Source organism: Crotalus tigris, unplaced genomic scaffold (genome assembly GCF_016545835.1).
Source record: "Crotalus tigris isolate CLP2741 ecotype Arizona unplaced genomic scaffold, ASM1654583v1 scf7180000018030.5226217, whole genome shotgun sequence".
Taxonomy (NCBI): Eukaryota; Metazoa; Chordata; class Lepidosauria; order Squamata; family Viperidae; genus Crotalus; species Crotalus tigris.
This window is the reverse complement of record NW_024096786.1, coordinates 3,394,811-3,408,038: the sequence shown is the minus strand read 5'-3', so window position 1 is coordinate 3,408,038 and position 13,228 is coordinate 3,394,811. Positions and strand designations below refer to the sequence as shown.

At 34.8% G+C, this 13,228-nt stretch overlaps 1 protein-coding gene across 3 annotated transcripts in view; it reads right to left on the bottom strand.

Annotated features, from left to right (window-relative positions):
* The window catches only part of STXBP5 (syntaxin binding protein 5), a 110,039-nt gene that overhangs the window by 68,281 nt on the left and 28,530 nt on the right, over positions 1 to 13,228 (bottom strand). For all 3 annotated transcript variants that reach the window (XM_039346869.1, XM_039346870.1, XM_039346871.1), the window contains exons 3-4: positions 9,111 to 9,192; positions 8,207 to 8,307 (exon numbers count right to left, since the gene is read on the bottom strand). In XM_039346869.1, the coding sequence (XP_039202803.1) occupies positions 8,207 to 8,307; positions 9,111 to 9,192 (183 nt within the window). The remainder of the gene's footprint in view (positions 1 to 8,206; positions 8,308 to 9,110; positions 9,193 to 13,228) is intronic.

Below are 13,228 nucleotides of genomic sequence, written 5' to 3'. Positions count from 1 at the left end.
TGCATTTTAAGTCAATATTTTTATCTATAAAATACACGGTTCAAATTAAGGATCCTAGTACTCATATCTTTCAGAATTTCTAACTACAATTATATTGCCTTGTTTTAGTTAATTATTTCAATAATTAAAATAAATTATTTTAAATTAATATTTTTAAATAATTTTTCTGTTAGTTTATAATCTTTTGGGAACATAAGCATCAAAAGACACAAACTGTACATGGGAAATGTAGTAATGACAAGAGATTTTTAAATAACTGAATTTTTTAATGGTAAACAAAAATCAAGTACTAAGTAGATTAATTTAGGCTTTATTTTAGCATGGTATTTATTGGAATGTCTGTGGCTAATAAAATAGTAAAACTGCAGCTCTACAATATAGCTCTTATTAAAATAAACATTATGAAATTATTAAGTCTAAATATGTTCTGTATAATTACATGAAAATGTATTAACAGTAAAACAAGGTCACTTGAGAGGCAATTTGCAGATGCTTTTAAAGGATTTCCTTTGGTATTTGTAGGCCATATGTCTCCTCTGATAAAACTGTCAAAGCTACTTAAGAGAAACCTTTATCATGCTTTGTAAAACTTAGCAGTAATGCATAACAATTAAACAAACTTGTTGCCTAAAATAGCTTCATTATAAAATCTTAAACATTAAAGGTCAAATTAAAAATGCATTAATGCATTATCAGTTTGTCAAATATCTGTAACTATTCAAATGTTACAAAACTGGTCATGTTCACCTCATGATGGATGCAGTGACACTATTACTATGTTGTAAAATAATTTTGGACATGAAATTCACATGTACAATGCAAATGTGTATACTAAAGAGATTGTTCCACATACTACTTTGCAGGCACTGGCTTTCACGTTAGTCTATTTTTCCCACATTTACACTGCTTTTTAATAATCACAATATTCAATTATATTTAAAAAAAAAACTGATCACAAGTTAAAAGAATGCTTCAAAATAATGTATTGTTTATAAATTAAATTATCAGTAATCAAAGGTATTTAAATTTTAAAACTGTGACTACAGGATAGTTATTAAACAATATAAGCATTATCAATTAAACAAAGCAAACAGATAGGTCTTAAACTAACAATGGAAGCTTGGTGCCAAAACAGAGAAGATTCTATAACTATGGTGTTTGGGAATATACTCCTTCAAGTAAATGTGTAATGAAGAGGCAGCAGTCCTGGCAAACTCAAGCTGGCATCTTTGCCATATCTTTGTTGACAGCGAATAAGCATACCTTTTGATATCCAGATCCTAAGCTATATATAGATTGGTATTCTATAGCAGATTTCTTCACCTTGACTAGGTAGTAAATTTATAGCCAGTCCAATAACTTCAGGATAGGTGAAATAGTTTACTATAATTTGCCTATTGTGCAATCTAGCCACATTATTTTGTACTAGTTGTAGCTTTTAAGAAAAAGCCATTATTTAAAAATGCCATTCAGAATATACTAACTTGGAAGATGTGTCATAATGACAGAGCGGCTAGAGCACTCAGCAACCAAGCAGCTGGTGCCTCCCTGGGGGGCAGAACAATTAGGAAATGGTGAATGGTGAGTGGCAGCATGCCATGTGCAGACCCAGGAAGCCGACTGAACTTTTCCAGGCAAGAGGTTGGAGGGTTCCTAATTGGGCTACCCAGGCAGAGGCTTAGGCCAGAGACTGGAGTGGAGCAGCCAGACCAGGCTGGAGCAGGCAATGGCCAATTGGTTTAACAGGCCCAGGAAAGTGGCTGGACCTCCATAGGAGCATGAGGCAATAGGCCAGCAGCTAGCACCCAACAGCATCAGCGAGTGGGGTGATGGCAGCAACAATATTGCAGGGCCTGTGGGATTGCTGTGAGACTGCTGTCTTGCAATCACAGCAAACAAGAGCAATTAGTGGCTGGAATCACAAGACCAGCTAGAGTGACACTCTGTCCATCTGAGGGTGGTGGTTGAGGCCCTGTGAGAACTGATTATGTGGGACCCTACATGAGAGCAATTCAATCTGGGGGCCCACTGGTGTGGTAGGGGTAGCCTTCCATAGGGTGAGAGCAAAGGGGACAGAGCTGAATTTGGATGTTTATGTGTGTATGAATTAGTAGATAATTGGGCAGTAGTTCTCTAGGCAGATGGTTTTGGGGAGCTTCAATTTGTTGTCCTTGGAAGTACCTCGGGAGTTTATGGCCAACATGGTGGTTATGGGCCTATCTCAGGTCATTTATGGCCCAACGTGAAATGGTCATACATTTTGTGCTGGTTTACCTCCTTTTTTGAAGCTGGTCCCAACTGGGACTGTAAGGAAGTGAGTGATCCAGCCCACACCCCTACTTTGTGGGGTGCCACAGGGCTCAGGGCTCTGTCTGCTCCTTTTGCTGTTGCTGTCTGCTCTATGTGAATCCTCTGGGTAAGATCATCTGTCACCATAGGATGAGGTAAGAGTCACGGTGGTGCAGTGGTTAGAATGCAATATTGCAGGCTAATTCTGCCGACTGCCAGTTCAATTGTTAACGGCTCAAGGTTGACTCAGCCTTCCATCCTTCCGTGGTTGGTAAAATGGGGACCCATATTGTTGGGGGAAATATGCTGACTCTGTAAACCACTTTGAGAGGGCTGTAAAGCACTACAAAGTGGTATATAAATCTAAGTGCTATTGCTATTGTCAATTTGTGTATGATACCAATTAGTACATCTCCGTCCCTGGTGAAGTGATGCTATGAATGTCCTTATGAAGTGGTATTTGGAGGTTGTAGAGGTCTAGATGTAGAACAACAGGTTTTAAGTGAACACTGGGAAGATGGAGTGGCTGTAGGTAGGGCCTCTTCTTTATCTGGGTTTACCTTCATTGGTGCTGGATGGGGTTGCACTGCTCCAGATGGAGTGGTATGCAATCTGGGGATTTTCTTGGACTCACTGCTCCTGCTCAAAGAACAGGATGCAGTTATGACTAGAAGGATCTTTGCTCAACTTCATATTATGCACCATATTTGTGCCTCTGGATTGAGAGGTCCTTCTTTCTGTCACTCATGCCCTAATCATTTCCAATACAGACTACTGCAATGTGTTCTACATAGGGCTACCTGCTCCACCTGGGGATCTGTTGACCTGTCTCACCCGGTCAAGCAGATAGGATATGCTGTGGACCCTGTTGGTTAAAGAATTTTGACTGGCGGAGTCTAGAAAGAGAGCCTTCTCTGCTGTTGCCCCTGCCCTACGGAATATCTTGCTCCCAGAGGTAAAATGAGACTCCACTCTTCTGCCTTCCAGAAGAGTGTCAAGACCTGGTTCTGCCAACTGGCAAGGGGATCTAAGAATTGCATGCAATTTTCGAGGTAGCTGGCAGCTTGAAGGCATTCCTTTTGCCTTTTTTAACTTTTGTAATTTTCGAATTTTTAACTTTTAAAATTCTTTTTAATATTGTTTTTTAACTATATCTCTTTTTATGTTTTTTTATTTTTAAGCTGCCCAGAATCACTTAGTTGAGATGGGCGATATAGAAATGTGATAAATAAAATAAATACATTCACTGTTTAGAGCTCTTATTCAAATGATTTCAAGACCAAACCCAGTTGCTTCTATATCAGTGGTTCTCAACCTTTTTAATGCCGCGACCCCCCCAATCGGTCGTAAGTCGAGGACTACTCAACTGGTGCAGCACCGTTTGCAGAATGGGACTTTTGGCGGGCTCAGCAGGGCAGAGACAACCTGGACAATTCCTATTGGCTTTTGAAAGCCAATAGAATTAGACTCTATTCAAGAGAGTCTATTCTATTGGCTTTCAAAAGCCAATAGAATAAAAGGGAGTAGCACAGCTAAGGAAAAGGGGGAAAAAATGGCGGACTGCGTTGTTTGGCGACCTCCCGTGAAATGGTCATTCGACCCCAAATGGGGTCCTGACCCACAGGTTGAGAACCACTGTTCTATATAAAACTACAATTAGGAACATATAGAAACAGCAATAACAACATTATGCTACATAGCCTAAATAGTTCAATTACAATTTAATCAGTCGCACTAAAGTAAAAGCATAGGTAGATATTGTCAATTGATACTCTAATAATGTAAGATCAATTACTATATATACATATTTTAGACTCCAAACTGAAGGCAATAACTTGCTCAGGCTCATCACTGACTTCATACTCAAGTGGAGATTTATACATTAATATTCTATGATCATATTCAAAATATTTTTAATCTGTCATAATTGGGCCTTTGTTTAAAAGCAAGCTCTACTGATTTTAATAACATAAGTTCACAAACTGCACAATGTATTGTAGCCATAATTTATAGGGAGTGAAATGACAGTAAAGACAAAATAACATTAGCAGCACCATTGGGGAAAAACAAAAAAAAAAAGTGATTACCTAAGAGAATAGAGCTATGACTGAGTGGAGAAGATAAATGCTGTTTACCATTCTGTTACATGATCAGCCAGACACATAAACTTTACTTGTGATAACTTAAGTCTACGAAACAGCTTAGAGGAAAAGCAAGTTTTTCATGAGCACAGTGTATTTCTTGGTAAGAGAAGCTGAAATGGGCTATGCAGCTGTCAAAAAGTGGTTGGAGTCAGAGGAAAGAAAAACAAAAATGACTAGCAGGCAAAGATAGATTTAAGCAATTATCAGTCTGCTGAAGAGACATACCTTCCTGAGTGAGAGAAAGATAATGTGACAAGGGTTCTGCCTATCATGCACCAATATCCAGAGAAAAGATGATAATAATGGTTGTACTGGAATTATAGATTACTGGCTAAACTGTACCTTAAGCCCTGATTAACTGTACAGAGAATTTAGTAGCTGCTATTTACATAACAATAGCTAATTTAAGATAGAAGCATACAATGTAACAGCAGCAGAAACAAAACTATGTCAGCATGGAGATAGTTAATACTGGTTTCATAGAGAAATTAGCCATAAGAGTTTACTGTATTCCTCAGAAGACAAAAGAGAAGGGAAACTGAAGGTTGGCTTGTATGCTTTGACTAAATGTTCCTTGCATAGTTAATATTCTCTGAGAAACGTATTTTTTTATTCTGGAAATGTTACAAATAAAAGGAGAACAACTAAATTAATTCACAAGAAAACCTTTGTGTACTCTCTCCTGTCTGATCCTAAATATACATGACATTGTCATTAAGGAACAAGCTAAGATTATGCAACATCGGATTAGGCATTGTGGGCAATGCTACCTGGTTACCTGTAAGCCAGGATTCCTCATCACTACAACAGATACTGTCTTATAGCAACTACTCCCTATTCTAACAGTGTAATCCTAACAGCAATCACAGAAATATTGTTTGCTCACAAAAGCCTGTATACCACCAGCAACCTCACTGACACTAAGTAAGCTGTCGCCTTATTCCCTTGATTACCCTAACTGTAGAATTGTAGAATCATCACTAGCACCAAGAGAGAAAGTGTGTCCAGTATACATCTGTATATCACAATAGTCCCAAATCTGGTAATTCTTAGTTTAACATTAGTTTGACAGGGCTGCATCGAAGCTGGGTTTTTTTCCCATATTGAAGCAATTGCTTCCTGCCTGTTAATTTTACTGAAGTCAAGCAGCAGCAAGAACCAGAACAGGAAAAGCTTATAAAAAGCCCTATTTACTAGGGCCCACCAAATAAGCATTAACTAGTTAGCATTCTTATGTGGATTAAAGTATGGAAGGACAAAACAGAGAGTAAATAGATAATTCCTCTGCCTGATCCAATAGCCTAAGATTGAAGAATGAACAATTAATTAGCATGAAAGGGAAGGACGTGCCATAACCTGACTAAACATTTACAAGTTGTACTTATTGTTTTTGTTTTAATTTTTATCTAAACAAAAAAAGTCTCGAAGCTGATAAAGCTTTGAGTACTAAAAGATACTTTTAACTCTCCATCATTATAGCACACATCCTGTCCCATGTAATTAATTTTGTCAAATTTGATCCGGCAGGGTCAGAGACTAGATCTTAATAAAGATATCTCCATTGTTCCTAGCTGTCCAATTCTGACCCCATCAAAAAGGCGTGACCTATTAGCTCAAACAGACCTGAAGAAACTTCTTGAACGAGAAGCCAAACATTTCCTCAATGAATAAACAAAGCCCAGTTGCCTTTTGAAAAAGCACCTTTGAGACAACCATGACCTGGATGACTGAGAATCTCCACAAGAGACAAGAGCAAACAGTAGATCTACATTGCCAGATGGCTTGGAAAGATACCTCAACACTTTCAGGAGCAGGTATTACCCTGAACAACCAATTTTTTTTCAGTCAGTATGATTGGGACCAATCAGAAGTATCTAATATATAAACGTCTGTTAGAAATTACTGGAACAACTTATAGAATAGCCTATAAGTTGTGTCTTGACACTTGGCCTCGTCTGACTTCTTGAAAACACAGAATTTTGCGTCTCCCTGCAACTTCTTGCTGTTCAAGAGACATTACTCATATTGAGCTTTTTATACTAATGTCTAGACCTTCCCCATGACTTCATATATAATATTTTGTCAACTGTATCAAAGAGAGAGAGAAAGTACTAGTTTTCAGGAGAAAGAGAGAAAGGTAAGCCACATCGGAAAATACATTTTGCCACATGAAATGTTGCTTATCACTCTCATTTTCTGAATCTGATGTATTATCACTATTGTTAGTTTCTGCATCTTTTGAATCTTTATTTTAATTCTGAAAATTGGTTTTGAATAACAATTTTTATGCTGAATAACAAAACTATTCAGTGTATTTATGTCTTGCCTCTATTCCAATTAAAAAATGGAAAAGGGGTAAATATAATGCCAATTTAAGAAGGTATCCATGATTAATATATGAAATTACAAATTGATTATCTGAATATTTGTTTCTGGTGAAAAGAGTACTACTGTGGTCATACTTTTCAGAATCCATGAGTTTTCTTCATTAAAAGTTGTAAGTCAATATCACTATTTTTAAAATTCTTTCAACTTAGAATTGTATATATAAGTCACCTTCTTTTCCATCAGCATTCAAACCAGAGAGATATTCCATATGCCATGGCCTCATGATGAGATTTTACATTACTTCCATGCCTCCTGTTGGGGGTGGATTTTTTTCCCCCTATTTTTAGGCATTTGTAGTATTTTTATTTATAATGACCACCAGGAGGCTGCATTTGACTGGTTTCATCTTATTTATGATTCATCAGACATATACAGGTGAGATTTTTTTCTGTGAGGTACAAACTGTCTACCAGGAATTGAACTCCTGGCAGTAAATATAAGTTCTAAATTCTTGGTGTTTTAACAGGCACATATTCAGGAATTGTCTAATAGAACCAGGTTACTTAGACTACCAAAAGGTTTTTTGACAGAGTTGTTCATCCAAGGCTCTTGAAAAAAAGAGAGTCTGCCTTATGTAGTAATTGATTTGGGGGGGGGGGTGCATCCCCATGGATTTATACTGGAATTAATATGGCTCATTTTGCTCACAATCATTTGATGTGATTAAAACATAAAAGCAACAAAATGTTTTTGAGTTTTAGAACCAGGGAGGCAAGAAAATCACAAAAACATACAGAGTAAGTAACTTGTAGACAATCAAGGAACATAATCAGAATTTAATAATTACAACCTAAGGGGCGACTGTCTTTTTAAAAGGCAGCAAGAAAAGTCTAATATTTGTAGATTGGGGGGGGGAATGCTTAGTAATGTAGTAGTAGTAATGACAGGATCTTGAACTTAAATTCATTGCAGTGTCGCTGTGGTCACTTGATCACGATTTGTGATCTTCCCTGCTGGCTCCCACAAGCAAAGTCAATGGAGAAGCCAGCAGGAAGTTCGGAGTCATGGACATCTGAGCTCCTCACTTAACAACTGGGACTGCCAGAGTTACCACCAATATTCTTTCCCCTTATGATCACGTTACTTAACAATGGAGTAATTGGTCCTAATTAATATTGTTAAATGCAGACTACCTGTATTTCATTTTATTGCTTTTTACCATCTTAATGAAACTAAGGATATATAGCCTTTTAAAATAATATTATATGCATCTATTATTCTTGGGGTTTTTTTTATAGTGCAAGATGCCTTTTTTGGCTGTACTAATATGAGGAAGATTTTTAGGAATCCTAGAGTGTTCTTTCTAAAAGTGTCTAATGTTGATCATATAACATGAAAGCAATAGATGTATGAGTGTGTGCATATGTATATAATTATTTATTTACCTTTCTCTGTTAAATTTCAGGGAATGCAATATAGCTGGTCTTTTCTGACGCAAGTTCCATAAATGTAAGGTATCATCAGCCAAGGCACTCACTAGGGCACCCTTGAAAGAGAAAAATACAGTTAAAATCTGTAGAGATTTAGGGACACTGTCCTTTTAGGAAGACTAGTTCCACAATAGCAATTGAAGGATAAAATCAATATATTTGAAGTTATTGGTTTTGTAAATACAAAGTGGTAAGATCCATTTCATTTATTTCTGATTATGTCATTCAGAGTCAATAATTTAATATAAGAACCTCATAGTAGCTTCGAAAAGAATGTCAGAAAAACAAACTTCTTCTGATCTCCTTTATTTGTATGCATAAAATAAAGAGGCAGTATACAACTAAAAGTGGCTCTGAATGATAAAACATAAGTTGCCATTTTACCCAAGTATATACACTAACAGAAATTCCTACAACTTATTATCCAATTATTGTTTAGATTAAGCAGAGTCATTTATTCAATTTGCATTTTATCATACACAGTGTAATAATTAAAAAACAGTATAAATAAAAACATGAACAATCACAAGCAAACACTAGCAAGAGGAGAAAGAACACATAATCTTAAGGATTTTAAATATTCTTATTCAGTATTCTGTTAAAAATATATATTTGGATAAATGAGGATATTCACAATTAACTAATTTTTAAATATAGTAACAGAGACCAACTTTTAAGTTAAAAAAATCTTTACTGAATTGTTTTTTTTAATCAATCAAATCAGCAAATTTGTCTTACATTTTTAAATACCATTGATAGTAACTAGCCACCCAGTACAATAGAACAAGTTTCTGAATTCTCTATCTACCAAAAACAAAAACAACCACTTGGTAAAGGAATCAGATACAAGTTTACAAACCTCATTGATCAAAAACTGAAGCTGGATTACTGCAGCACCACTATCATGTTGGCAGTAGCATTCAACTCCAGGTCGACCAAATCTGGCATTAGTTTAATTAAGGAATATTATACATATGAAAATATAGTAAACTCTTCAAAACTTTACATATGCTTCATCTATTAAATAATTGCTTCTATGATAGCAACAATATTTACTGGAACCTTTCATTGAACTAACATGGCAAATGAATATTTCTCCCTATTTTAATATATAATTAAAATATATTAAGACTTGTTAATTTAAAGACCTCATTATCATAAATAGTTTTGAGTCACCAGTTTAGTTTAGGTTTATAAAACTTATACTTATTTCATTTTCTTATATACAAATGTACAGAATATTGTAGCATATAAAACTGAAACTTGAATAATCATAAGACAATATTAATATTTCAAAAACTAATTTAAATCCTACTAATATGTAGTTAAAATTAATGAAGTTAAAATTCCACTATCATGAAAAGATATGACAAGGAAAGTAGATGGATATTCAACACTTATTTTTACAGCCGTTAACATTCTAAAATAAATAATATATTATAAATAATGTAATCAAATATTTTATTTAAACTGCTTTTAATTTTCAAGAAAACACATGAAAAATTAATTACGCAATGTTTTAGCTTCCTTTACTAAATCAGAGCTTTATAGCAATTAAAAGTTTTCCAATTCAAAAATTGATTCAGTTAATATCAAACTAGATATAACATCACTCATAAGAAGTACAGATCAGTAATTTCTTTTCAGCATGAAGTTGAAGTATAAATAATGAAGAACCTAACTCACAATGGTAAATATGGAATGAATGGGGAAGAAATATTAATAGCTAAAAGCCCATTGATAATGAAAGAACAGTATCCAGTTAATCTGAACTTACGGTTTCATTATTAAAACAAAAACTTTAAAAAAATAAATACTTAATCTACTCATGAAATAACAGACTTGCCATCTCAAAAACTAACATATGTCATGGATAGAAATAAGACTGCATTTAATCTGGAATGATTGTACTGAATCCAAACAGAAGTGTTCTTTCTGAATTAAATCATATGCACTGTAACTTTTCAATACACTTAAGGAATACACATTCATTTCAAACTATTAATTCAAATTTTAGGCTTCATTATTGGGCTTTTAATTAAACGTGATATTAGCATTTTAGAATGAGATCCATGCTTTCATTTAAATTTCAGTAAACTTTTTTTTAGCCAAATCCACTTCTTTTTTAATACACAAAAATTAGCCTATTCATAAACTAAACAATAGTGCTCTTGAGTGCTGCAAGTATTAAAGAAACAAGCACAAATGGGAAAGGGGAAGATACAACATATTTTAAGGATATCTGTCTTTTCTCACATCTAAACAATGTATTTTATTGTTGCTTTCTGACACATCACCTATTCTCAATGTATGTAACATTTGTATCTGTTCCCTATAGAAAGATATGACCCCCCCCCCTTAATAAACACATTTTGCTTTTCCTGAATTACTTGGTGATTTGTATTTTCAGATGACCAAAAGAATTCTTTGTGAAGGTAAAAAATTCAGGGAATAGGTTCCTTCAGCTCCATGCCTATCAGGGTGACTGAGTTAAAAGGCAAAAAAAAATAATGACTATTACGGTGATTGGTGAAGAGATAAAAGGTTTTTGATAGTTTATTTTAGTTTTATAAATATGACTTCAGAATTGTTTGTAAGGAAATGAAAACAACAAATGATAGATTTTACAGATCTTAATATTGATTGAGGTAAATATTTCAAAGACAATTATTTGCTTTCTGATCGGTTCTAAATTAATAGCTGGTAATGTCTACCAATTTTAGGTACAAAATAATAGTGTTAAAGGTTAAGTAACTTTAAAATGCTATTTTAAAAAAGGACTGCAAAACCAAATATTCCAAATTAAGTTTTACTTCAATGCATATTGATGCCAGTTTACTGCATCCTTATATCAATAAAATGATGTCAAAACCCCCAAATGTTGATTTAACAATCTAAGAAACACAAGATGCAATGATAAGATGTCAAAGAATTCTGACAAAGGATATCATTTTCCATTACAGGTAGTCCTCGACTTAACAACCATTCGCTAGAAGTATCTGTTTGAAGTTACAATGGCACTGAAAAAAGTGATTTATGACTGCTTTTACAGCAACATCTCCATACTCATGTGATCAAAATTCAGCCACTTGGGAACTGGCTCATATTTATGATGGTTGTCATGTGGTCACCTTTTGCGACCTTCTGACAAACAAAGTCATTGGGGAGCCAGATTCACTTTACAACTGTGTTACTAACTTAACAACTACAGTGATTCAATTAACAACAGTGGCAAGAAAGGTGATAAAAAGGGGCAAACTCAGTCATGCTTAGCAATGGAAATTTTGAGTTCAATTGTGCTCGTAAGTTGAGGACTATCTATTTATCATTTTTATTTTACAGTGAATATAATACTTCCTTTAACTCTTCATTGCTAGCAATAGAAATACATAGTGTAATATTTGAAATATCACATATCTACAGATGTCCCACTTAAGATTTAAACTGATTCAAGGACCAAATTAGAATCAGCTTTAATATTTCAAACTAAATCTCTGGCTTAGTTCACAGGTAGAGTTTGGCACTATTTTGTAGATTTGGCCCCTTGGAACTCGTTCAATAAAAATTCCTCAGGGTGGCATTTCAGATTGTTGTTGTGTTTCTAATGCATTCTTACAACTTGAATCAGGTTTAATAAAGGTAAAGGCCAGACTGTGGCTTTCGATTTTCATCTACTGGCTAAAATGTGTCTTCCTTTCTCCCCTAATACTCAGATAATTATAGATCCTTCTGGAAAACAAATTATAGAAATAATACAAGTGAATTAGATGGAAGTTATTTTGGGATATAGTTGTAAGCTGCTAAATTATTAAATTACTTCTACTGAAAGTTTTTCTACCAGGAGCATAATAATGTTCTAAAGCTAGAAGCTGAATACAGTTGAAAATGCTTATCAATGGCCCTTTTTAAAAGCAGATTTAGGAATTCAATGGGAATTCACAATCCTGAGCCCTGAACTGACCTATATTTTTCATTAAAGTTTTAGATGAGGAAGTAAGAAGTATTATAAAATTTACTTATTACACAAAATTTGATAGGAAATCAAATATCCTAGAAGAGAGGAACAGGATTCAAAATTATTTTGACAAGTTAGATAAACAAGCTGAACTAACAGAATAAAATTTAACACAGACAAAAGCAGGTTAATGCAGTTAGGAAACAGAAATCAAATCAGATATAATACTGCAAGGGCTGCACTTGGCAAAGACAGAATCAAAACATCTCAAAATAGGGAAGATAAGTAATGGTTCCTGCCTCACCAAATTCAGTTCTGATAAGGATAAGGGATAATTGGCTTTGCAGCAGTATTTATGATATGAATATAGGAATATAACCTGGTTACATAATGAATGTGAGTCAGCAGTATAATTTGGTATAAAAGTGGCAAATGTACTTTTTAGTTGCATCCAATAACAATATCACCAAAAGTAAAACAGGTAGTTATTGTTTACCAACCACAATTGGGACTGGCAATTCGGTTGTCAAGTGAAATGGTCATTAAGGGGAACTACAACTATACTTATGATCTGTCATCAGCTTTCCTTTGCTTTACAGACCAGTGAAAGTTCTAAAGGAGAAGATTGGTTACGAAGTTACTTTTTCACCATAGTTGTAACTGCAAATAGTTGCTAAAACGAGATAGTCACTAAATAAGGACTACCTGTAGTTACACTTTATTCCACACTAGTCACTCCCAATGGTGTTGTGATAAATATTCAACAACTGGCTTTCTAGGGAAAAAAAACTGGCAGGCTTCACCAACACTTCCAGCTCCATTGCCACTCCCCTGTCACTACTTGCAGAATGATTGATTAGTGCACCATAGTGGTTTAGCTTTGCTCTCAAATGATCTACAAAATTCCAAAAACATTAACAATTCGCTCTTGCAAGTCAGTACAAGCTGGCTCTAACACCCTACTCCACCTTGACTCAAACTCCGCCTTCAGAACTGTATCAGTTTCTGGAGATCATGCTTTA